The sequence below is a fragment of the Macrotis lagotis genome, chromosome 1 (assembly GCF_037893015.1).
Source record: "Macrotis lagotis isolate mMagLag1 chromosome 1, bilby.v1.9.chrom.fasta, whole genome shotgun sequence".
Classification (NCBI taxonomy): Eukaryota; Metazoa; Chordata; class Mammalia; order Peramelemorphia; family Peramelidae; genus Macrotis; species Macrotis lagotis.
In genome coordinates this window covers 574927137-574954951 of record NC_133658.1, presented here as the reverse complement: position 1 = coordinate 574954951, position 27815 = coordinate 574927137, and the positions used below count along the sequence as shown (strand labels likewise).

At 36.5% G+C, this 27815-nt stretch overlaps 1 protein-coding gene across 5 annotated transcripts in view; it reads left to right on the top strand.

Moving 5' to 3' along the window:
* POLQ (DNA polymerase theta) overlaps positions 1-27815 on the top strand; it is a 132870-nt gene that overhangs the window by 45297 nt on the left and 59758 nt on the right. For 4 of the 5 annotated variants that reach the window (XM_074214615.1, XM_074214614.1, XM_074214616.1 and 1 more), the window contains exons 15-20: positions 176-419; positions 4935-8068; positions 13412-13555; positions 18426-18622; positions 21760-22000; positions 27140-27333. In XM_074214615.1, the coding sequence (XP_074070716.1) occupies positions 176-419; positions 4935-8068; positions 13412-13555; positions 18426-18622; positions 21760-22000; positions 27140-27333 (4154 nt within the window). Of the gene's footprint in view, positions 1-175; positions 420-4934; positions 8069-13411; positions 13556-18425; positions 18623-21759; positions 22001-23790; positions 26326-27139; positions 27334-27815 lie in introns of those variants that run through there. The other variant, XM_074214618.1, reaches the window with a different exon arrangement.

The following is a 27815-nucleotide window of genomic DNA, read 5'->3' as shown; positions in this document are numbered from 1 at the left end:
GACTTCCTTAGGCAATAGCCTTTGCTGGTTTCTCAATGTAAAATATGAATTGTCAGTTATCTAAATATATATAAGAGCTTAATGTTCTTTCAGGTTGTGGACAATGTTATCTATAGAAGTATAAAATTAAGTTTGTAAAAGATTTTAATTTATATCTATGTTATAAATATTCCAGGAATGATAACCGTGTTTTCTAATCGTCTTGGCTGGCACAACATGGAACAACTGCTTTCTCAATTTCAGAAACGTCTCACATTTGGAGTCCAGAGGGAGTTGTGTGACTTAGTTCGGGTGTCTTTACTAAATGCACAGAGGGCCAGAGCTCTTTATACTGCTGGTTTTTTAACAGTGGCTGATCTTGCCCGAGGATCTATTACTGATGTGGAAGCCATTCTGAAAAATTCTTTACCATTCAGAAGGTGAGAAAAATCTTAAGCTCATACCATTCCCTAAGCAGTAATATACAATCAAGAGAGCTCTCAATTAATTTTTAAACAATAAATGGAGGTACATATATCAGTATTATTATGCATTAGAGGGAGTCTCATGGCATTTTATAACCATGAAAAATATGCCAACCTGCCCACATTGTCAATTTCTGACTTCCATAAATTCGAGTTTACATATAATTTTTAAATTGCATAATTATAGAGGAACTCATAAATTATATTATAGCCTTTCCTTACATAAGAACAATGTCAAAGAATCGGTCCTGGGCAGAAGAGAGATGAAATTAAGGCAGCTTTTCTTTCTCAGTTTGTGAACTGCTGACAGTACATGAGCAAAGATAATTTTTTCACAGGTTTGCATCCTTATAAACATACAATTAGTTCACATTGATCATTGGGCATTTGTCAGAGGATGCTAAGAAGCCAATATTTTTCTTCATGTTAAGCATTGAAGTATAGTTGGGTCTTCAGTACAGAGGGAAGATGAGAGGTATAGAGAATTGTGTTAACAAGTATATGGAGATAGGGAAGCACAGGTTATATCCAGGATATAGAGGATAGTTTATCTTGGCCCAAAATAATGACTCCTATACAAAGTTTATTATTATTCTCCCTAAATATTTAACTATTTTTATTAACATTTACTCAGTATTGCTTGTTTAAAACCTTGATATCATCTGGTTTTTCTCTTTTCCATATTTATAATCTATTATTACTTAAGATTCTCATGTTAAATTATCTCTTGCATCTGTTTCTCCCTTTCTCTTTCAACTCATTGGCCTGTCCTATTGAAAGTCTTCCACCTCCATTTTTTTCCTCCTTCCATTCCATCCTTTGTGTTGCTACCATATATATCTAAATTCAGAGGGCAAAAGAAAATCACCTTTCTAAGGGCACATTAGATTAAATGCTTTTATGGGCTAGCTTAAGAGCTTAACAACTGTTTTACAGAGATCTTAGTGATGCAAGGGACCTTTGAAATTCTTTAGTCTAATTTGTACCTAAACAGGAATTTCCACACATGACCTATTTACCAGTTTGTTATTGAGCATTTGCTTAACTTAAGTAGATAATAACTTTCCAAAGCAGCCTATTTAGAACATTGTTTCTATGGGAAATTGTGGGCTATTACTGACTTGCTTATTGCTTTCAGGAAAATAAACTATTGGTAAGCTATAGTTAGATTCAACAGAATTTTGATGTTAAAGGAAAGGATGAGCTTTAGGTTGCTATCAATGTCATTTTAGGATGACAAGGAAGCCAGGAATAGAATACTAGTCTAGGAATGGCTCCAGTGCAGTGCGGTGTTTTCTGATGTAATCGTGTAGCTTTAAGAGAGATTGATAAAAGAATTTGTTTTTTTTTTTGGGGGGTGGGTTGAACCTAGGGAGTTTTCAGTGAAGATATTCCCTCAGCCCCCGGTCTATAATTCACTTGTAACTTTAAGTCCTTGAGAGTTGCCTAGACTAGTGAAAGTACAGTGAAAATTAAATAACTTGCTTATGGTTGACAAGCAAGAGTGTGTTCAAGAGGCAGTGATGAAATTTGTCCTTTTTGATTCCAAGACTATGAATGAGACATATCACACTGCACTAGAACTATCATATCAACAAGCATTTGTTAAGCACCTGTTGTATTGGATGCTGCACTATGGGCTGAGGTGCAAAGAAAGACAAAGACCACTCATGACTCTCAAGGATTTTAGTAGTGGAGATCACCTGCCAACAGCTCTGTTTGAACAAAGTATATACAGGCTGAACTGCAGATAATTGCAGAAGGAAGACACTGAGATTAAGGAAGTCTTGAAAAGATTTCTTGTAGAACGTGAGGTTTAACTGAGACTTGAAGGAAGCCAAGGAAGGCAGGAGGCAAAGATGGGACAGGAGAGCAATCCCAGTCTGAGGATGACCAATGACCTGGAGTTGTGAGATGGAATGACCGATGTGAGGAATAATAAGGAGGCCACTGTCATGAGATCACTGAGTAAGTCTGAAGAGGGAGCTATAAAAGAAGCCAGGGTTAGGAGAAAGGTAGAAGAAGACTAGAAAGATAGGAAGGGGTTTATGAAGGCCTTTGAATGCCAAATAGGAGTTGATATTTTATCCTGGAGGCAGTAGGGGAACTCCTGGAGATATTTGAATTGGACTGTCGTGACTAAGTCAGACTTGTACTTTTGGAAAATCAATTAGACAGATGAATGGAAGATGGACTGGAATGAGGAGAAGTTTGAGTCAGGGACAATAGCCAGTAAGCTGTTCCAATAATCCCAGCATGTGGTAATGAGAGATTTAACTGGAGGATGCCAATTTCAGAGAATGGTGGACATGCAGAGATGTTATGAAGGTAGACTTGACAGGACTGGGCAACTGATAGGATATAGGGAATATGAGAGAGTTGAAGACTCCTTAGTGGGGAGTTGAGGGTGACACCAATATTTTGAGCATGGGTAACTGGGAGGATGGTGGTACTTGCCTAAGTAATAGCAAAGTTGTAAGAACAGAAGATTTGTTCAGTTTTGGACATACTGTCTATAGAACATCAATTTGAGACGTTTGATAGACAGCTAGAAATGTGAGACTGGAGAGCAAGAGAGGTTAGGACTGGGCAAATAGATCTGAGAATTATCTGCATAGTGTTAATTGAATCCAATGGAGTTGAGATCATCAAATGAAATCATATAGAAAGAGTAGAGAAAAGGGCCTAGGACAGACCCCTTGTGGACACCCATGATTAGCAAGTAAAATATGGATAAAAATCCAGGGAATGACATTGAGGAGTGGTCAGTCAGGTAGGAGGAAAACCAGTAGAGAGCAGTGTAATGAAAACCTAAGGAGAAGAGAGAATCATGAAAAGGATAACAATGTCAAAACCTGCAAAGAAGTCAAGAAAGATAAGGATTGAGATGCTGTCATATAAATTTGGCAATTTAAGAGATCTTTGGTAATTTTGGAGAGAGTCAATTCAGTTGGAGAGATTAAAAAGCGAATGAGAGGAAACAAGTTGGCATTATCAATTGATAGTCTCAAGAATTTAGTCACAAAAGGAAGAAAAGAAAAGAAACCAGCAGGGATAATGGATCAAGTGAGGATAGAAGGGCGTGAGCATGTTTATTGGCAGTAGGGAAAGAACCAGAAAGCAGGGGAAGGGATTGAAGATACCTATCTGTCTACTGACTTCTCAGACTCTTGGTTTGGTTCTTTATACATGTCATGCTTACTAATCCCTGGTATCCACCAGAGCTCTGTCTGGGGCACTAATTTAGATGTTTAGTAGATTGTCTCTGTCTTCTCTTCAAAGTCATTGCTGCCCTCTTTGCAAAATAAGAATTTGAAAAGGACACAGACATCACATTCATGAAAATTAAGTTAGAATTTTCCACAGCTCTCGGATTAAGTGACTTGCCCAAAGTTGCACAGTAAGTAATTATTAAGTGTCTGAGGTCGAATTTGAACTCGGTTCCCCCTGACTCCTGGGCTGGTACTCTATCTACTGTGCCACCTAGCTGCCCCTGTACCTAGATTCTTAAATGAAGGAATGAATGAAGCATTTATTAAAGCCTACTATATGCAACCCATTGTGCTAAGTGCTAGCAATATAAAGAGGAAAAAATAAAATGGTCCCTATTATTCTAATGGAGAAGGTACTGCATATGGAAGGGTTGTGTTGCTAGTCATATAGAAAGATCCCATAGGGAACAATAACAAAGCAGATGGCACTGCCTCTTCTTTAATATCATTCTGCTCTTAAAATCCTATCAGTTGCTGATGCTGAACTATCTGAAAGTGCCAGTGACTTCAGTAGCAAGAACTTTCTTTTCTGAGTCTTCAGTAGCTGTGGCTACTTGTTAGACTGCATCTTCCCAGGATGATGGTTATGAGAGCTGGGCTGAAAGTAAAACTGGTAGATAGGTGACTTGGGAGATACTGATATTCCCAAGGATCTAGTGGCTGTTTGCCTATTATATTTGTTATTTCCAAAGATCTTTCTTTTTCTTTTTTCTTTTTGATCTTTTTTCCGAAACTCACATGCTGATGTAGTAATAAGATCTAGATTTATTATTTCTCATTCATTTATATCCATAGTAATACTATTATTATTCATATTATAATTCATTAGCATGAAAAGTAAATGTTTTATTGATAAAGAGAATTCTTTTGACTTCCAGGATCCATGATTGATTTGGATAACTTCAGTAGCAAATACAGTTGAAAACTGCCATGATTTAGTGGTCAGACAGAGTTCATTAGTTATAGTCAAAAAAAAAAATTTAGTCTTCTGGTGAGAAAACTTTCCACTATTTATAAATACTAAATGTATTTGGAATATTTTTTCAAGTTGTATGTGCTAAAATACACTATATAAAATTTTTCTCTGATTTTATTTAAAGATAACATACACATTGTTTAACATAGCTTTTTATCTTGGCTAAGTAAATTATTGTCTTTGCAGGAAAATTTCTTTATCCTTCTTCATTTCCTTCCTTAGTGTCCGCAAGGCAGTAGATGAAGAAGAGGAAGCAGCTGAAGAACGTAGGAATATTCGAACTATCTGGATAGCTGGGAGAAAGGGTTTAACTGAAAGAGAAGCAGCAGTACTTATTGTCAAGGAAGCCAAAATGATTTTGCAACAGGAGTTAGCTGAATTGGGAGTGCAGTGGAATCCAGACTCTTTTCTAAACTCTGAAATCGATTCAACAAGCAGCAGTGAATCAGAAATGGAGGACCTAAAATCTAGGAAGCACGTCAAACATCTATTTAAAAGAGCCAATGTATCAAAGAGAGGAACCAGAATTCCTTTTGATGAATCTCTTACTAAGAATATACCTAGTACTCTGCAAAATTCTCATAGGGACAAAATGCTTCCCAGTACTTCAAATTGCATTCTCCAAGATGGCAGTCAAGAAAATCAATTACAAGTTGAAATGAAAAGTGATGCGTTTGTTTCTAGTACAAGAAAATTCCCATTTTTGGATACAAGTGAAGATAAGATTGACACTACTGTGAATAAAAGAAAGTTAGGCAATGAGAGAATTCCTAAAACATTCTCTGGTGAAAAAAGAAAAAGATCAGCTTTAAATTTCAGTTCAGAAAAACTATCCAAAACACCTCAATTTTGGAATCAAGACAAGCATGTGAACCAATTTGAAGTTAGATGCAATGTCAAAAACTCTAGGGCACACAGAATTGGTTTACCAAATAATACTAAATGCAGCTGTGGTACTGTTAAAGAGTTACTCACTTCAGATGAAAAGAGTAAAGAATTTCAAAATCCAGGAACTGCTCAAAATGAATCTTTGGACACTAATGTAAAAACACCACACATTCCTCTAACAGAGCAAAGTTGTCCAAGGAACAAAATAACTAAAGACCCTATTTCAAAAGTTTTCAACCTAGAATCTCAAATAGAAAATAATTCTGACCAAGCCCCTTCTGTTTCAGGGAATAATGTAGAGGGGGAAGCCAAGCCAAATGTAGAAATAATGACTGTTTTGGTAGACAGTAATAATTATATGAAAAATCAGAGAGTTTATGGGAAACACTCCAATGTCAATCCAATTATAAATTGCCCTAAAAAGAGACCAGTTGCATATACAAAAGTCTGTGTCAAAGAGGATGTAGTACTAGATAGAGAAACCCATAGTGAAACAGACTCCATTGATACAAAGAAAGATGTTGCTGCTAGCAAATGGGGAAATGTAGAGTCTAATGCTGATGGAAATAACCCCAGTCATTTTCAGCCAGCAAAAGACAACGTAAGCCAACCCAAGGTGCCCAATGGAATATCATTACAAGTTGGAGCAGTGGATAAAGGAGACCTGGATGAAAATGATCCAAAGGCTTCTGAAGTGAAAAAAAAAGCAGGTGTTTATGTTGCGAGTGAAACTAAAAATAATCAGACTTCTGACTTAGGCTTAAGCCTCAGGGACTTTGACGATAGTTTCCACCTGGATACTCAGACAGAGAAAATAATACAGCAGATGGCAGCTGAACCCGCAAAACAAGAAGGAGCAAAGGACAAAAGTCTAGGAACGATGTTGACCCAGAAGAGTTCAAGAAAACAAAGCTCTGTTGAAACTTCTCAAAATGAAAATGTTATTTGTGCCAGTGAAGGATCAACTGTAGGAAGGAGAAAAATGGATCACTCATATCTTGTAGATCCTAAGGAAAAAACCACTGAGTCACATGGTGTTGAAAGCCCTGTTTTGCAATCTCCAATGAAACTGAGAGAAAATTATTTTTCTTTTAAAGGGAATGAAAATTCTGTCACTGACTCCCAACTAAATAGTTTTCTTCAGGGTTATCAAACACAAGATTCAGTAGAATCAGCCACTCCTCTAGGTTTTCAAAAGAGAACCTTAAACAACAGAGAGGCAAATTGCCTGCCTATTTTTGAAACAAGTTTGAATATGAGTGATAGTTTTCTCTTCGATAGTTTTAATGAAGAATTAGAAAAAGATGAAATAAAGGAGCAACAACCAGATCCACAAAAGAGTGTGCCTCCTTCTGAAATTACTTCCAACCATTCCAGTGACAATTTCTGTCAGCAACCATATGGATCAGTGGATAAAGCAGTTTTGAATTCATTACCAGTTGATGTGAATCAGGAGGTGCAGCAACAGTTTGCCAGCTTCAGTGATGAATCAATGATGTTCTCAGAAATAGATTCTCTTCAGATGGTTGAAGCTTTGGATGGTGCAGATTTAGCTCTTATTCAAGAGCAGCAGGTCCCTGCAGTAACTCTTCATAGATTAGAGCAAGGCAAGTTAGGAGTTATAAATGATAATTACCCTAGATCAACAGTGGATAGGATAGACCAGGATGTAAATATCCAAATAACTAAATCTCTTGCAGAAAATAATGACAGTTCAATGATATGGTCTGGGACATCATTTGATTTAAGCCCTGGAATACAAAATATTTTAGATAGATTGGAAGGTGAGAAACCAAGCTTAATGAGTACAGAGCTATCTACTGTGAAGGAAAAGTGTATAGCTTTAAATGACCAACAAGAAGTAACTTCAGCTTGGCTAACACAGGGAATGCCATTTTCTCCTAATGATAAATTAAAAATAAACTTTGAAGTGTTGGAAAACAATGCTAAGATTCCAACTTTTCATAGCAAAACTTCATCCCCTTTGCTTTATAAGGAAAGCAACATTATTTCTGATAAGCATCTTCTAGAGAGTCATGCATTTTTTCCTCTTTCACCTACTTCTGAATCACTGAGCAAGCAGGACCCATCACAGGTCCTTAAAACATCTGAAAAACCTGGGAAAGCCAAAATGGCTAGAGATGAAAATTATCCACTAAGTTCATTTTCAAATATTGAAGACCAAAATCTTAAAACAAAAAATGGAAATAATCATATGAAAAGCTCCAGCCCCTCCAAAGAAACAGAACTTCCACCGAAATTTTCACAAGATATGTCACAATTAACTCTAGTCCCATGTAGCACTGAGATTTTGACCATCATTGATGTAGCAAGTGATCAAACTCTTTTTCAGACCTTCATCAAAGAATGGCAGTGCAAAAAGAGATTTTCCATTTCACTAGCTTGTGAAAAGGCCAGTCGCCCTACAGGTCTTAAATCAACGAGTATAGGTGGTAGATTTAAGCAAGGTAAGTTTTTTTCCTTTTTCCTTAAAAATTATTTTTGTTTATTGTTTATATATACAATATACAAGTTTATATATTAGATATTATGTATGATATTTGTATAGTGGTATATTTTGTATGCATTTACTATATTGGATTATAGTGAAATATTGCCATTTCATTACCAATTTTAAGTAAATTATTGAGGCTTTATATTTATTATCTTATTTAGAGGATGTTAGCATTATTACTATTAGTAATATGTACTATTTGCTTATGGTCAACATGGGATTAAATACTCAAGTGTGCTGAATATAAATTGTTTAGAAAAATAGGAAATTGTTTTGAATTGGATATCATATATTAATTAGTAGATACTTGGCATAATATGGTTGAAAATGCATATGTTATTTATTTTAATCCAGAAAGAGGTTAATAGGAATGGCAGAAACACTCCTATTATATTCACATTTGTTATCTGTAGATTAATTAGATCTATAATTTTCATTGATTATATTTAAATCATGCCTGACCATATTATATTAAAATATTGTTGAATTTGCCATTAGGTAAAGAACAAAAAATATTAGTATTCATTTTTATGGATAAAGAAACTAATACTCAGACTTAAAGTGATCACTCAGCTAGTGAGTATCACCTGCAGGATTGGAACCCAGCTCTCTGCTGACTCCTTCATTTTTCCTCTGTGCTGTGTATGTATATGTACAGATATGCCTCTGCTGAACTCTTGTTTCCATAGGGGGGAAAACTTTGCCTGAAGAGTTTTCCAGTATTTCTTTCTGTTTGGAGTTGGTGTAGCCCCTAATTTATTTTCCTTCTTTCCTTTCCAAGTCTGTTTTGGTTTTACTCTACAGTTGACAGCTGGATGAATGAAAAGTATTTAGTAAGCCTTTGCTATGTGGCAAATGCTATGCTAAGCACTGGGAATTACAAATAAAAAAAAATCCAATCAGTTCCTGTTCTTAAGAATTCACCCTGTGATTGGGGGGGGACAACCATTTGTGTGTGTGTGTGTGTGTGTGCACATTGAGGATACAATGAAAGGCAAGAAACAGTCTTTGCTCTCAAAGGATTTCCTCTCTTCTACCAAAAATGCAGAGACTACTTATTAAATCGTCATCTTCCTGGAAAAATTGGCCACATGGACTGTATCACATTCAAGATGACCCAGGGAGCTGTGTTGTTTTATATGTAAGAAGAACATCTGATCATGTATCTGTGTAGTGCTGTACTGTACTTTTCCCATCTTTCTGCATGAACCTCAGCATTGTGGAAGTTGTTATATTATCAACTATTTTTTTTAATTAATTAATTAAAATTTTTTCTTTTTTAGGTTTTTTGCAAGGCAAACAGGGTTAAGTGGCTTGCCCAAGGCCACACAGCTAGGTAAATTATTAAGTGCCTGAGGCCAGATTTGAACCCAGGTACTCCTGACTCCAGGGACCGGCCCTGGAGTCAGGAGTACCTGCACAGTGTATAGAGCACCCTGTTTGCCTTGCAAAAAAACCTAAAAAAAATTTGCTAATGCCAAAGTGGAGGGAATGTTGGTGCATCTTCTTCTGTTTGCAGATGATTGTGCATTCAGTGCATCCTCTGAAACTGAGATGCACCAAAGTATAGATTGATTCTTTCCTACCTGAACTCATTTTGGTCTAACAATCAACACCAAGAAAACCCAGGGGCTCCATCAGCCAGCACCACACCATCCATCTGTAGAACCATCGATTACAGCAAATGGAGAAGTTTTGAGTACTTGTGGACAACTTCACTTTATCTTGGCAGTGTTCTTGAGGTACACGTTGACATTGAGGGTGACACACACATTGCTAGAGATAGCTCAGTATTTGGGAGACTCCAAAAGAAAGTATGAGAGAGAAGAGGTATTAGGCTGACTACCAAACTGAAGGTCTACAGAGCTAGCTTTGGGATGACCTCATTGCTTTATGCCTGTGAAAACCCTGACAGTCTACTAGCTGTCAGGAAACTGAATTATTTCCATTTAAATTGTCTTAGGAAGAATCTGAAGATCACCTGGCAAGAGAAGATACCAGATACTGAGGTCCTTTCTTGAGCTAAACTACCAGTCATTCTGATATTACTACCAAAACTGCAACTACAACAGGCTGGGCACATTGTTGCAATGCCAGATGTATGCTTGCCCAAAAAACTGTTTTATGAAGAACTCATAGGGCAACCCCTCACAAGGGGGTCAGAAGAAGTGATACCGAGACACCCTGAAGGTCTCATTGAAGAACTTTAGAATTGATTATACGATTATACATGGGAAACACTGGCACAGGACCACCCAGCATGGTGTGCCCTCATCAGAGATGGGGCTGCGCTCTTTGAGGAAGGCAGAATTGAAGCAGCTGAAAGGAATTCTGACTTAAGTTAGAATACTCACCCCAGGTGTTCACATGGAATATTTGTGCCCAATCTGTGGTAGAGCATTCCCAGCTTGTTTTGGGCTGATCAGATAGATACTCTGTTATTTGTCTCAAACATAGTACTGTCATTTTGGTCTTCTTAAATAACAAAGGTCAAGAACCAACCAACCAATCCACATAATGCCAAAATACTATTGTGGATGTAATAATTCTCTTAAATGAATTTGTCTTTTGTTCATCATGACACACCTCCATATATTTGGGAATAAAAAAAGGAATATTTTATATATATATATGTGTATGTATGTATGTATATATGGATCATAGCATCAGAAACAAAGCTAATAGGGGTCTCTGAAATCATTTTTTATTCTTTTTGAGATCAGTATACTGAGACTTTAAGTCACATAGTAAAGCAGCAAAACTAGATTTTTAAGTCAAGGTTTTTTCACTACAGATAGAATGCTCTTTACTATGCTATGTAGTCTGTAGAAATTTTTTCTCAATTTTTAAATTTATGGACCTCTTGCAGTAATACTTTGGTCTTAAAAATCATCAGATATTTATAGAATACTAATAAAAACTAATAGGATATATGAGAAAGAGAAATTCTACTCTATCACTATAAAATAAGGAAAATATTTAATAGTTAATCAAGATCCACTCTGGATTTATAATCTAGATAAGCAAGACTCAGAAGCAAATGGAAACAGTTGCTCCATGTTCATTAGATGAAAGTTACTTGGAGAAGAGAACTTCTGGGAAACTAAAAAAGCAGAAAATAGGGTTATACTGGCCTCTTACAATAAATGCAAAATGAATATACAGCCAATATAAGATTAACCCCCCCCCCAAAAAAAATAAAGATTGGAGAGAGATGGACTTTTACAGCTATGGTTAGGGGGAGGCTTCATTACTAAATAGAATAAAATGGATCAAAAAAGACAAAATATAAAATTTTAAATCTTGCATGAACAAAATCAGTACAACTAGAATAAGAAACTGTCAGGTGATAAATTATCTTTTGATCAAATATCTGGCAAAAGTATGATGCAGATGTAGATAGAATCAAAAATTATATTAAAAATTGTATAAATTAAAAAAAAAAACAACAGTATGCCCTAAAAACTAAGAGGCCAGAGGACAGAAACAGTTTTAAAAAATATATATATAAACTACCAACTATATGCAAAATGTTTGAAATCTTTTAACTTTAAAGAATTGGCCCTTTTCTCAAAAAGTTTCACCTCTTCCACCAAAAATGTAGAGGCTACATTTTATTAAATCCTCAACTTCATGGAAAAATTGGCCACATGGCCCATATCATAATCAAGATAATCTGTGTTGGTTTATATTTAAGAAGAACATCTTGACAGCTTTACCTGTCAAGTAGACAAAGATGACAAAAGACAAAAAAATTCAGGATTGGAGAGATTTTGGGAAGACTTACATATTAATTCACTATTGGTAGTTTCAAGGGTTTGGAAATCACTTTGGAATCCTGTGAGGAAAAATTACTAAGTTGTTATGACCATTAACATCCATCAATCTCACTATTAGATATCATATATCATATATCATATATATTAACAAGGATCTCCAAGACTGAAAGAAAAGTCTCATGTATAATATTAGGAGCAGCACAATTTTGTCACTTGCTGACTTTGTCACTGGCTGACCTTGTTAATTGGCTGACTTTGGCCTTGTCACTGGCTGTCTTGTCACTGACTGTTGTTGGCCTTGTCACTGCCTAGCCTTTGATGGTCATTTCAGATGCTACCATCTATGGAAGACCCATTCTGACTCCTTCAATACTGTGAGCTGCTTTTCAGTGCAGCCTGTGAGAGAGATCTTGTTAACACAGCTGTCTGCCTGGTGTCCTTCTTGGTGGACTGGGAGTTCCTTGGGAGCAGGACAGGTTTGCCTTACTTTGCATGCCTAGTGCTTAGTGTGGTGCCTGGTGTAGAGAAGTGGGAATCAGCACTGTGCCAATTCATCTGTGGAGTGTGGCATAAAGTGTTAGATGCAATTTCTGTGATTATTTTGCTCAAGTGCATTTCTTGCATAGGAGGGGTCAGTGGGGTAGAGACATTACAAAATGACTGTACCATAAAAATGAAAGATGTCAATACAATTAAAGAAACCCTTGGCACAGATGGGTTGCAGTCTGTATTGGTGGAGTTAACACACTGACAAAATCTGAAATATTTTAAAATTAAGGGTAACTTTTATAGTTGGGCAAACAAGACTGCCAGAATCTAAGATTTTTAAAAAATCTTTATACATTTCTGCATTTATATGTACCTACTTATGTGTGTTTGCATGTGCTAAATTCATGCCCTAGCATATGTTTAGGTTTGCATTTATATTGACGAATATAACCATCTATATTACTTTATAGAATAAATGTGTTTCCTGTAATTTAGATTTTTGAATACCAAATTTCATTTTACTATTGACTTGTATTATAAATTTGGAGGTGTTTTCTAATGTAAATTCATCAACTTACCTCATTCTCCATGTAGACATTTGGGAAACTCTTATCTTCTTTGAATATTTATTGAATACTTCTAAGAATTATTGATTGCTTGGGAGAGTTTATATGGTGTATCAATGATCTTTAATTATTTGCTTTTGAATTGAATAAATGCAAATTCCTAAATTCCTGGTAGAGCTTTTATATTCAACAAATATCTTGATCTATTCCTCATTCCAGATGTATTTACAGGAAGATCTTTAGTAGCTCTTAATGCCAAATGTTTCAAATGATCCTGTCCATAGAGATATACTGCATTTGGCAACTAAAAAGAGCAACTTGAGTTCTGCATACTTTTTAAAACAATAAAGTCTATAAAATGGGTTGACATATCAAGTGTATAGATTATTATCACATTTTTTTAGTAACAAACTGCTTTTATAGGTGACTTTTATAATTTCACTTCATTTTATCTTTATTTAGTAAGATCACCTGAATTAATTCCAGCTACAGATGATGGGATTCCTGTCAAAGGCCAGGAAGACATCTTGCTGGTTGGACTGGCAGTATGCTGGGGAGAAAGGGATGCCTACTATTTGTCACTGCAACAAGAAGGAAACCATTCTGGTAAAGCAGCATCATTTAATTATATTGAGGGTAGTGTAGTTTTTGTGAGAACTCTTTCAGAATATTCATGTTGTTTTTAGGTGAATTCAGTAATATTTATCTAGGTTATATTTGTGATGAGAATAGCAGAATAGTTTGATGGACAGTCAGTGTATGTATTTGCATGTATTTAAGACTGGATATTCCCTTTTCTTAGTAGGGAGATTTGGAATCCTAGTTGGCTTCTATTACTCATGCTGTCAGATGTGGCTGCTTTGTTTGTAAATTTTACCTAATTGTTTTTTGGCACAAGACACTGGTAAATGGGAGCATAAAAGTACTGAAAAATAGCTGATTTTTTGGAAAGGCATCAATTTAAGAAAAAAAAAAAGAAAAAAATCAGATGCATCAAAAAAAGCACTCATGAGATGTTTGGTCTTGTAGTTTATCTGGATACAAGTTGTACTTCTTCAGTTGAATATAAAATTCTGGTAGGAGGGAGGGATTCTGTTTTTGGCATTTTATCCCTATTATCTAGCACAGCATCTTCTATATAGTAGGTACTTAATAAATGATTTCTTTTTTTTTTGTAACTGGCTCACTTTTAAAAAAATTATTTCTAATCATATTTTACACTTTCCTCAATTATAGATAAAGAAAATTTTTAGCTTTCATTTTCATAAGATTTTGAATTCCAACTTTTTCTCCCTTCTTTCCTGTCTCCCCTCTTTTGAAAAAGTTAGGAAATTTGTCATAGTCTATACATGTACTATCATGTTTCCATGTTAGTCTTAGTTATGGAAGAAGAAACATTAAAGGGCAAGAAAAACATGAGCAAGAATAATAGAACTGAAAAAAAAAAAGATGCTTTGATTTGCATTCAGAATCCATTAGTTTTTTATTTGAATGTGGATAGCATTTTCCTTTGAGTCCTTTCTACTTGTCTTGCATCATTATGTTGCTGAGATGATCTGAGTTAATAAATGGTTTCTTGTACTTAAAGATTTTATTTATTTTGTGTTTTACAATTTTTCCCCTAATCTTACTTCCTTTCCCCCACCCCCTACAGAAGTCAGTTTGCCAGTCTTTACATTGTTTCCATGGTATACAATGATCCAAATTGAATGTGATGAGAGAGAAATCATCTTTTTTTATTCATTTATTTACTTATTCTTATTTTGTACAAATGTTTCTTTATACATTGCTAAAATATTAAGAGTAAACATAATACCCCCTCCCCCCCAAAAAATATAGACCCGCATAAGTGATAAAGGGAAGGGGAGAGAAAAATATTAAAATTAAAATAAAATAATAATAATATTAATTGTAGGTATGGCTAGGTGATGCAGTGGATGGAGCACCGGCCCCAGACACCCAACAATAACCAAGCTGTGTGATCCCATGCAAGCCACCCTAACCCTGTTGCCTTAAAAAACAAACAAAAAAAAGACTTAAAATAAAATAGTAATAATAATAGTAGGGGTGACTGGGTGGCCAACAGATCACTGGCCCTTGAGCCAGGAGCACCCGGTCCAAATCCGGCCTCAGACACCCAACAATCACCCAGCTGTGCAGCCCCAGGCAGGCCACCCAGTCCCATTTGCCCTGCAACAGCCCCAGAAAATAATAATAATAATAATGATAATAAAATGTGCTTCAGTCTGTTCCAACAGCACCAACTCTGTCTTGGGTGGATCACATTCTTTAGGATAAGTCCATCACAAAAGTTACTTCCATATTTTTCCACTGTTACCATTGCTGATCGCAACTCCCTCCATTCATACTTCTCTACTACCATGAACTATATTTTCTCTCTCCTTTCACTCTGTCTCTGCTGTAGGGTAGTTGAGTGGTGCAACAGACAGATCCCTGGCCCTGGGACCAAGAGGCCCCAAACCTACATACCATCCCTCACCCAGCATCCACCTGGCCCTATGTTCCTGGACAGGCCATCCAATCCCAGCCCCTTGCAAGAAGTAAAAAAAAAATGTGTTATACTGACCACTCTCCCCCCATGGTCCATCCTCTCCTCCATCACTCACATTCCCCCCCTTCCCCCCTGTCCCCCTTCTCTCCTTCTTACTACAGATGTCTATGCCCCATTGAGTATATATGCTGTTTCCTCTCCTAGCCACCTCTGGTGAGAGCAAAGATTCCCTCATTCCCCCTCACCTTCCCCCCCTTCCATATTATTGCAATAGCTCATTGTAATAAAGAAAAATCTTATTATGAAATATCTTAGCCTATTCCTCCTCTCCTTTTTCTTTCTCCCATTACATTTCCTTTTTATCTATTGACTCCATTTTTACACTACAATATATCTTCAAATTCAGCTTTCTCTTGTGCTTCATCTATAAAAGCTCCTCCTACCTGCTCTATTAAATGAGAAGGTTCATATGAGTATTATCAGTATCATTTTTCTATGCAGGAATACATGTAGTTCATCATCAGGTCCCTCATATTTTCCTCTTCTTCTCCAATCTCTATGCTTCACCTGAGTCCTATATTTGAAGATCAAACCTTCTGTTCAGCTCTGGTTATTCCAACAGGAACATTTGAAATTCCCCTGGTTCATTGAAAGTCCATCTTTTTTCCCTGGAAGAGGATGTTCAGTTTTGCTGGCTAGTTGATTCCCAGTTGCATTCTAAGCTCTTTTGCCTTCTGGAATATTATATTCCAAGCCCTATGAGCTTTTAATGTAGTTGCTGCTAAGTCCTGTGTGATCCTGCCTGCAGCTCCATGATATTTGAATTGTGTCCTTCTGGCTGCTTGTAATATTTTCTCTTTGACTTGGGAGTTCTGGAACTTGGCTATAATATTCCTGGGGGTTGTTTTTTTTGGATCTCTTTCTTGGGGAGATTGGTGGATTCTCTCCATTTCTATTTTTGCCCTCTGCTTCTAGGATATCAGGGCAATTTTCCTGTAATAATTCTTTGAAAATGATGTCAAGGCTCTTTTCCTAGTCATGACTTTCAGGTATTCCACTAATTTTTAAATTATCTTTCCTTAATCTGTTTTCCAGATCAGTTGTTTTTTCAATGAGATGTTTCACATTTTCTTCTAATTTTTCATTCTTTTGGTTTTAAAGTATTGAGTCCTGATTTCTTGTAAAATCAGCAATCTCCCTGAGTTCTGTTCTTTGTCTGAAGGATTTGTTTTCCTCAGAGAGTTTTCTTATCTCCTTTTCCATCTGGCCAATTCTGCTTGTTAAAGCATTCTTCTCCTCAATAACTTTTTAGCTGTTTTATCCATTTGACCTATGCTGGTTTTTAACATGTTATTTTTCTTCAGCATTTGTTTGGATCTCCCTGACTAAGCTTCTGACTTCATTTTCATGTTTTTCCTGCATCTTTCTCTCATTTCTTTTCCCAATTTTTCCTCTATCTCCCTCACTTGATTTTCAATTTTTTTTTTGATCTCTGTCATGGCCTGAGCCCAATTTCTGTTTTTCTTGGAGTCTTTAGATGCAGGAACTTGTGCTTCTTCATCTTCAGATTGAGTATTTTGATCCTTCTTGGGCTCACAGGGAAAGTATTTCTCAAAGATCTTCCTCTTTTTTCTCTGCTTACTCATTTTCCCAGCCTGAGCCTAGGTTTGGGGTGCTTCCTGAGCTTTTGGGGAATCCCCACAAGGATTTCAGTGTGTGAGGCTCTGTCCTCCCTCCTGGTCTGTGAATGACCATCAGCACCCCCCCCGCCCTTGCCATGGGGCTGAGGTGGAGGGACCCTGCTGTTCTATGGAGGAGCCTGGACTGCGATCAGGATCTGAATTTGGTCAGAACTCCAGAGACCTGTTCCAGGGACAGAGGATAGAGCTCGGCAGTCTCTCTCTCTCTGCTCCCTCCCTAGGCTCAGTGTGCTCATGCCCTGGGGGATCCTGCTTACCAGCCCTGCCTGCTTCTGGTTCCTGGATCTGGCTTGCTGTGTGCCCTGAGGGCTGGGCTTCACATGCTCACTCTGGCAAAGGTCCCCTGTTGTTCCCCCAAGTTGTTCCTGGTGCTCCCAGGGTGTAGGTCAGGATACTTCCCCAGCTGCTGGGAGAGGCTGCCTACGGGAGGCTGAAGTTCCTTTGCTCTGGCGGGCCACCCCTCTAACCCTGTGGAGCTGAGCCTTTCTGCTCTTTTTCAGGTTACCTTGGGTTGAAGATTTGACTCACTGGATCCCTCTGTGTCTTCTGTCTCTCAAAAAATGTAGTTAGAGTCCTTAGTTTATAAGTTTTGCTCCACAGCAACTGAGAGAAGGTCCTCTCCTGTCACCATCTTATCTCTGACCCCAAGAAATCATATCCTTAATGAGAAAACATACAGTATAAGAGATAGCAAGATCAGACAATAAGATAGCAGTTTTTTTTAAACTAAATTAAAGGTAATAGTCCTTGGTCTTTGTTCAAATTCCACAGTTCTTTCTCTGGATACAGATGGTATTCTCCATTGCAGGCAGCCCCAAATTGTCCCTGACTGTTGCACTGATGGAATGAGTGAATCCATCAAGGTTGATCATCACCCCCTTGTTGCTGTTAGGCTTCCCTGAATTCCCATCCCTCCTGGTTTCTAATAGAACAATAGTGTTCCATGACATACATATATCACAGTTTGCTAATCCATTCTCCAACTGAAGGACATTTACTTGATTTCCATTTCTTTGCCACCACAATAAATGGTTTCTTGCATGGAACTGTTGAACCTATGACCTAAGACAATGGGGCCCAAGACCATTTTCAGAGTTTACCTCTTAGAATTCTAACTATTTCACAATAGTCTCAATTTAATATGATTTCTTCCTTCACTTTAAACAGGACTTTTATGCATGCATAAGATGTTTGAAAAATGTTTGATGAATTAGATTGTTTCAAGTAATGACATATATTTCTCCCTTTAAAAACTCTTTTTTAGAAATCAGTGCCAGTTTAGCACCACCTTCTTTGGATCCAAACTTGACTGTGAATGAGAGACTATGGCAACTTCAGTCTTGTTTACAACAAGTCTCTGTGAAAGATCATTCCGTTATCATCTATAACTTCATCCAGAACTATAAGATACTTCTTCTGTCTTGTGGCATCTCCCTGACAGGGAATTTTGAAGATCCCAAGGTTTAAGTCTTTCTTAACTTATTTTACTTAAAAAATTGGTACTGCTTAGAGTTTTAAAATTTCATAATTTAATTGAATAAATTTAAGTAATTTATTATAATACTTCACTTCTCTAGTTAGCATTCTAAATTATTCAGAATGTGGAATTAACCAAAAACAACTAGAATACTAAATGCTTATCAAGCACTCATGTATATGAACTTTACCATTCTCGTGGACCCTCACTCAAACCCTCTGTTCCCTTCTAAAAGCTATTTTTCTAACAAACACGGTTATTTTGTTTTTTGGATCCTGACAAATTTGGAAGAGAAATAGAACTGTTAAAGCTTTGTATACTTTATAGCAACAAGAAGTGATAGCTGACCACCTAAAAAATGAGAAAATATGTAAGAAGTAGAAGAAAAGGCAAAGTAATTTTCATCCTAATCTTGGGTTGTTAATTTAAAGGCAAATATTCTTACACTAAAAAAGAAAACAAAACAAAAAACAAAGCCTATTCATAAGTGATTCCAAAACATTAGAGAAGTATGTGATAAATTCTAGAAATATTTACAAATTTTAGAAAGATTTATATTGAAACATTACGGTTTTAAAAATTATTATTCGGGGCAGCTAGGTGGCGCAGTGGATAAAGCACCAGCCCTGGAGTCAGGAGTACCTGGGTTCAAATCCGGTCTCAGACACTTAATAATTACCTAGCTGTGTGGCCTTGGGCAAGCCACTTTAACCCCATTTGCCTTGCAAAAAAAAAACCCTAAAAAAATTATTATTCAAGACTACATGCTTTTAGTTAACTGTTTTGAACAAATCATTTATTGATTAAACTGCATAATGTGTCCCAAAAGAGAGCAGTTTTAAACTTTTATAACTTATTTTCTTATAAGCTTAAAACTGAACTAGGACTTTTGGGACAACCTGAAAGCTAGCATGACATAACTCTATCTTTCATTTGAATCAGAAAACCAACATAGGGTTAAAAATAGGAGTAAACTTTTACATAAAACATTTAGCACTGCTACAAAGTAAAACTAAATGAATCACCAAACAAAATTTTCTTATGTCCTTTTCAAGCTATGTCAGAAATTCTCCTTAGTATGGCTTTATTGTCTTTCTTCCTTCTTTCCTTCCATATAACTGTAGTCATTGTTTTTTTTTCAGTTTTTATTCTGATAGCATTACTTTCCATTATTTTGTATATGTCTTTATATATGTTATTTATGTTTTGTTTGTTATTTTTATGGAATCATAGTATTCATTTGCAGTAGTCATATTTTATTCAGTCCAGTCCTCTCATTATTAGACTATATATTGTTTACATTTTTTTCTATTATTACTATGGCAGCTATGAATGTTTTTGTATAAATGAATCTTTTTTTAGAATTTCGCAATGAATGGGGGATAATAAAATCTTAGTAATAGGATTTCTGGTATAGCACCTTTGACCTAAAGAAGGGTGATAACGTAGAGGATGCTACATTAGTATGAAAGATATGATCAGTTATATGAGAGAACTTAATTTTGATTTTGATGATATTATTTAGACAGGCAGTCAAGTAATAGTTGTTACCTTAAATTAATAGGTTAAGGAAATGGCTTTCAGTTGGTAAACTTGATTTCAAATGAGGTATATTTTTGTCTGTACTACCTTATAATGATACAATTGGAGTAAGAAATCCAGAGTGGGAATATTGGTTTTATAAATGTCACTTTAATACTATAATATCAGTTTAGATTTCTGTAGTCTTTATCATAGATTGCCATTAGCCATGTGACAAGAAATTAGGTATAATTAGTAGACTACCCTGTTGGCTTTATTTGGGAGCCTTGTAATGTCAAAAGCTGTTGAAGAAGGCTTCCAGCAGATTGAATGGACCCTCTCTGGTGAGTGATAGAAGGGTGTAGGCAAGAGTCCTATAGGCCAGGTAGTCATGGATGGGTTGTGGAATGCATTTGTTATAAGAAATAACCACATTGAATAGGAATGAACTGTGAATTCCTTTGAGTGTAGTACTTTTAGATTTTTGAAATATAGTATTATTTTCTCAGCAATCATAAAGTGCATGCAAAATAGAAAGATAATTTAGTCCTGGTCCTTCTAGCTACTAGTGTCCTTTCCTCCAAGAATGCCTTGTGTATATTTTGTATGTCTCTCTATATAACTATGTTGTCTCCCTCAATTTGCATGTATTTGTCTGTCTGTCTGTCTATCTAGCTACCTACCTACCCACCCACTTTCTATCTAGCTCTAGCTGATTTATCTGATAACCTGAAGTAAAGAACAAACACTCAAGACAAACCAAAATTTTTAGGGCTCTAACAATGAGTAAAAAATAAGAGAAGGAAAAGGCAAGGATGATTCTCATATTTTGAACCTGGAACACTAGAATGGTGATGACTCTAACAGAAATAGGGAAACTTAGAGGAGGGGTGAGTTTCAGATAGAAGACAGTGAGTCCTGATTTAGATATATTGAATTTGAGATGCCCACAGGATGCCCAATGAGCAACTGCTGATATAGCACTGTAATTCAGGGGAATGATTAGGGTCATACAGCCCTATTCATTTTTTCAAAATGGACTTAGACTTAGATTTTTATTTTCATATATATGTATATGTGTGTGCATGCATGCATGCATGCATACATATACACACAGATATATATATATACACACACATATATATATATATACATACAGACTCATGCATACATGCATACATATCCATCCAACCCTCTATCTATGTATACAACACATAGATACAACCCTCCATCTATGTATACAACACATATAGATATATAAGAATTATATACATCTCCCTAGGCAGCCTTAAGGGACTATGTAAACAACAGCTATTATCATTATTGTTGACATTATTATTATTATCATTATTATTATCATTATTATTGATCAATAGAGAGCAATGCATTGCTGGAACATATGTCTTGAAGACTACTAATAAGCTGGTTCTGTTCTTATTGGCACTAGAAATTTATTTGGTTTTTTTATTTTGACTTCTACTTTTAGACCAGCAATAGAGAGTAAGTTCTTTTTGGTCATGTTTACAAATCTGAAAGTCTACATTAATGGTGCTAAATTATTTTGTAATCAATAAAATATTCAGGTACCTTTCATTTTCAGGTGGCCTGCTGGTTACTGGATCCTGACTCTAAAGAACCAACACTTCACAATATAGTCACAAGCTTTCTTTCTCAAGAGCTACCTCTATTGGAAGGAATAGAAACAGGCCAAGGCATTCAAAATCTGGGACTGAATACCAGTGATGACCACTCTGGGCGATACAAAGCTGCCATAGAATCTATTCTTGTTTTCAAATCTATGACCCAACTCAATTTGCTGTTAGAAAAAGAAAAGCTACAAGGTAAGAGCCTCAGGAAACAGAGCTCTTAATGTTCTGATAATGCCAAAGATAGAAAGTGAAATAAATATGGGCTTCCTCTGTTACAGAAAAGGAGGTTATAGGATCATAGATTTAGAGCTAGAAGGGATTGCAGAGGTTTTTAGACCAGCTTCCTCATTTTAAAGTTGAAAAAAATGAAATGAAATAGTTTGTCCCCAGTCTTGGTGGTAGCATATGGCAAAACTGGAATGTGAACCCAGGTCCTATGTCTCCAAATTCAGTTTCTTTTGAACTATACTGCCTCAAAATATACATTCTGTACCAGGTATGCATTTTCTGTAAGTAGAATCATATGAAATGCACAATTATTTACATAATTATATTTTTTTAAAAAGAATGCAACTACAAAAGAATAATTTTTTGTATGAAACACCTTAAATATAAATGTATGTACCTTGATAAACCCTACTAATTTCCTTTTGAATGTTATTGTTTATTATGCATAAATTATAGCCTATATCTTAAATGAACTTTTTTTTTTGGTAGGAGTACATCCAGACCTCTAAATTTTCTGTGGAGGTAATTCCCTATGAGGAAAATCTCCCATGAGTCAGATACAGCAGTTCTCTGCCTCATGGAAGTGTAATCAGTCTTGTTCTATTTGACCCCAGAGGGGCAGAACTGGGACCAACAGGCTAAAACTAAAAAGACACCAGTTCAGATGATGTAAAAAAAAGATTTCCAAACTACAAGAGTTTTCTAAAAGTGGAATTGGTTCTTTGGGGAATCTCATGGTTGTCCCCTTCCTTGGTTCTTGTCCTTCGTTATTGAAGACCAAAATGACATCACTGTGTTTGAGGCAAATGACAATGTGTCTGACTGTGACTGATTAGACCAATACAAACTCAGAATGCTCCACCACAGGTTGGGCACAAATAGCTCATGTGAACACCTGGTGGGGGGGGGGGTTAAACTTACAAATTTACATTTCCTTTGAGCTACTTCAATTCTACCTTCCTCAAGGAGTGCAGCTCTCTCACTGATGAGGGCACGCCATGCTGGGTGGTCCTGTGCCAGTGTCTCCCATACTGTACAATCAGTTCTAAAGTTCTTTAATGAGACTTTCCCTGTGTGAGTTCTCCCTAAAATAATTTTTTTTAGCAAGCATACTTCTGGAATTCTAACAACATGTCCAGTCCATTGTAGTTGCACTCTCTGTAGTAATGTTGGGAATGCTTGGCAGTTTAGCTCAAGAAAGAACCTCAGTATCTGGTATCTTCTCCTGCCAGGTGATCTTCAGAATCTTCCTAAGACAATTTAAATGTAAGTGATTCAGTTTCCTGGCATGGTGCTGGTAGACTGTCAATGTTTCACAGGCATACAGCAATGAATTCAACACAACGGCTCTGTAGACCTTCAGTTTGGTAGTCAGTATAATACCTCTTTTCTCCCATACTTTCTTTTGGAGCCTCCCAAATAGGTCTGGCAATGCAAGTGTGTGTCAACCTCACAGTCAATGTGTACCTCCCTGGAAGGAATACTGCTGTAATGGATGGTTCCACAGATGGAGCTGATGGAGCACTTGGGTTTTCTTGGTTTTAATAGTTAGACCAAAATGAGCATAAGCAGCAGAGAATTGGTTCATACTTTGCTGCATCTCAGCTTCAGAGGTTGCATTGAGTGCACATTCATCTGCAAACAGAAGATCATGCACCAGCATTCCCTCCACTTTGATCTTGGGTTGTAGCCTTTTCAAGTTGAAGAATTTGCCATCAGTGCAGTAGTAACCTTGAGACCATGTTCATCCTCAGTGAAAGCATTTGATAGCATGGCTGAGAACATCTAAAAAGCATGGGAGCAAGGACACATCCTAATTTTACTCCATTGGTGACTGGTCTGAGAGCATCATCCACTCAGTCTGAGAGCATCATCCACTCTGCAGAACCTGGGTAAGCATGCCAACATGAAATTGATATACAACATTGATGAACTTCTTCGAGCAACCAAATTTTTTGGCATAATTTTCCATAAACTCTCATGAAAATATATGCACAACAGAAAAAACATCACTCATAACCATTCCTCAAAGTCCTATGGCAATGGGCAAGTGATGAAGCAGTGAATACAGATACACTGGGATCTGTAGTCACAACCCTGCACAGGCAGCCCAGGCCATAGGGTTGTTTCCCCACTGAAAGCAGCAGTGAGATTAAGCAGCCCCCTGGGTAATTGAGCAGATCTTTTAAGGATCACACTGCTTACCTCCTGGTGTGAGGAAAGGGTTAGAAAAGGTACCCTAAAAAATTATCTGCTTACCCAACCCTTGCCTGATTACCACAGCAGGCAGGGATCTCACAGTGCTGTCGAGACACAAAAACATCTACAAAAATTCCACTTGCCATTGGTGCATGGAATGTGCTCACACTCACAGACAACACAAGATCCGATGAACCTGAAAGATGAACAGCTTTGTTGTGAGAGAAACCAGCAGGTATGATATCCAAATAGCAGCTCTGAGTGAAACATGACTGTTAAATGAAGTTCAGCTTACTGAGGTCAGACCTGGATACGTGTTTTTCTGGAGTGGCAGCAGGGAATGGGAACACTGTGAACCTGGAGTAGATTTTGCAATCAAAAGTAATCTAGTCAAATTTCTTGATGCTGACCAAAAGGAATGAATGACAGGCTCATGACAATGAGATTGCCATGTCCAAGAAAATGCCATGCCACCATTATCAGTGCCCATGTACCTACCATGGTGAATACTGATGTAGTTAAAGAAAAATTTTATGAAGACCAGGAGACCCTTATCATCAGTGTACCAAAAGAGGACAAACTTATAATTCTGGGTGACTTTAAGGCTGGAGTAGGCTTGGATTAACAGACATGGCAGGGAGTCTTTGGGAAGAATGGAGTTGGAAATAGCAATGGTCCTCTACTACTGAAGACTTGTGCATCTCATGATCTCATCACAAACACTGTCTTCCATTTACCTAAAAGCAATAAAACTTCCTGGATGCACCCTTATCAAAACTCAATCCCCTCCCCTCCTATTGAAGTTCTTCAAGCAATGATTACATAATACTTCTTGAGTATATTGTAACAATGATTATTTTGGGGAGGGGTAGCATTGAACTAGATAGATACTGAGGTTTCCTCTTACTGGGAAATTCTTTGATTTTTGTTCCTATACTGCCATACTATCTGAATTCAGGCAACATTTATCAGTGTTGAAACTCTTTCAGTTTTCAAACCTTTGTCTAACTTCTGCACAAGAGTTGCATTATTTCATGGCTCTTCTTTGCTAGTATTTGCCTAACTATTCAAATGAACTTAACAATGGGTGACTACTCCTGTTAGAAGTTCAATATCAAAAACATTTACATTCGAGCCAGATATACTTCATAACCTTGCCTCCAAATATGGAAGAATTATAGAATCTTGACATCGGACATGACCTAGGAATTCATATAATCCAGGCTCTGAACAAATATAAAATTGTTTTTTACAATATGACTCAAAAATTGTCCTTTAGCTACTTAATGAATCCCTTAAATTACTAAAAACTCACTACTCTGTTGGTTCACTCTAATTCTTTTTACACCTAAATAATTTTCATTCATTGGTCCTATTTCTGTACTTTGGTACAACACAGAACAAGCCTACTTTATTTTTTCCTTGACTAAACATCTTCATTTATTTCAAGCTTTTCTTATATGAAATGACTTAATTCTCACATCATCATTACTTAATTCCTATGAAATACCTAAAATTTGTATCACTCTGAGGTAGAGAAGGAAAACGTAGAAAGATAATGACTTCGATTAGTGAAAATTATTCACAATTGAGCACTTAGGCCTAAATATATTCCTTGTATCCCATTTTTATACGGCTTATTGAAGGTGATTCTCAGCTTATCCCATTTGGATAATAACATTCATAAAAATTCACACAACAGTTAACCTTGCTTTCCATGAACTTTTACAATGTTCCTTTATATCTAAGTTGATAAATACATAGGAAACTTTAAGAGAAGAACATTAATCTCTTGACTAGAGTTCTTCTCTGAATTACATACTGATACCTACTGATATAAATTCCCTTATTGCTTCAGTGTCAAAAGTTATTTGGTCCCCAAAACTCAGTGGAGTCAGGAGTCAAGAAGGCTAGAGTTCAAATTCAGCCTCAGACACTCATTAATTGAGTGACTTTGGTCAGGTCACTTCACTTCTGACTGCCTCTGTTTCCTTATCTTTAAAACTGGGATAATGACAGCAGCCTCCCAGGGTAGGTGATAGTCAAATGAGATAATAATTGTAAAGCAAGCCATATTGTGTCTGGTACATAGTATGTGCTACATAAATGTTATCTCGGATTATCATCATCATTATTATTATTATTATTATTATTACAAAACTATTTGTTACTTGACGTTGATATCCCAGTTTAGCTTCAGAGAAGTCTGAATTTGTCCTGTGCATTTAGTTAGTGAATCATCAGGCATTATGAAGCTTAGTTGCCATAACAGTCAATCTTTAAAGCAAGTTGTACAGAACAGTTAAATGTGTTCTCATTATGCACTTTTCCACCTAAACTAACTTCCTCAAGGCAAGAGTCTTGGTTTTGCCTGGGATTGCTTTGGAGCTTAATTTCTGCCTGAACAAAGTTCCTTCCAAGTCCAAAAATGATGCTTAATCAAAGGGGCTCAGATTGGTTACACTCAGATTCTGAGTGCTGTTAATTATTTCTGCCACCCTGAGCATTGTTGAATAATAATCAGTAAAACATACTCTTTTTGAAATAAATGTTTTTGTAACTGATTTGACACAGGATTTCTTTCTTCTTCAGAGAAATATTATTTCTTTTCCTTAGTAGTCCTTATTTTGTACCAAATTGCTAAAACTCTGTTACTATCCTCACAGAAAAAGTGATCCTGACTAGGTGCTGTGATGTTCTCTCTCCATGTCTATTTCCTTTGATGAATTTATTTGTAGGAGTACTCAGAAAATTGAATCCTAAAGAACAGCATATTTTAATGGGATCATCTAAGAAGCTTGATTACAGATGTGTATTAAATGTATTCTAGTAATGCAGTTGATTTAACTATTCATAATTGACAAGACTTTAATGACCTTTGTGGACTTTTCTTTTTTCTTCCAGATATTTTCTGTAAATTGGAAATGCCCTCCCAGTATTGTTTGGCCTTACTGGAACTAAATGGAATAGGTTTTAGTACAGTGGAGTGCGAGAGCCAGAAACATGTCATGCAAGCTAAACTAAGTGCAATTGAGGTTCAGGCTTATGAGCTAGTAGGCCATAGCTTCTCCTTCACTTCTCCAGATGACATTGCTGAGGTTTGTACAAGGGGGACGAACATTAAATACATTCAATCTTGACTCTTTTTTTTTGAATTTTAAATTTTTTTTTTATTTTGAGTTTTACAATTTTCCCCCTAATCTTTCTTCCCTCCCCCCACCTCCCACAGAAGGCGGTCTGTTAGTCTTTACATTGTTTCCATGGTATACACTGATCTAAGTTGAATGTGATGAGAGAGAAATTATATCCTTAAGGAAGAAAAATATAGTATAAGAGATTGCAAAATTAGATGATAAAATAACATTTTCCCCCCCTTAATTAAAGGTAATAGTCTTTGGTCTTTGTTTAAACTCCACAATTCTTTCTCTGGATACAGATGGTATTCTTCATCACAGCTCCAAATTGTCCCTGATTGTTGCACTGATGGAATGAGCAAGTCCATCAAGGTTGATCAACTCCCCCACGCTGCCGCTGCCGTCAGGGTGATTTTGTTTTCCTCTTGTTCAGCATCAGTTCATGC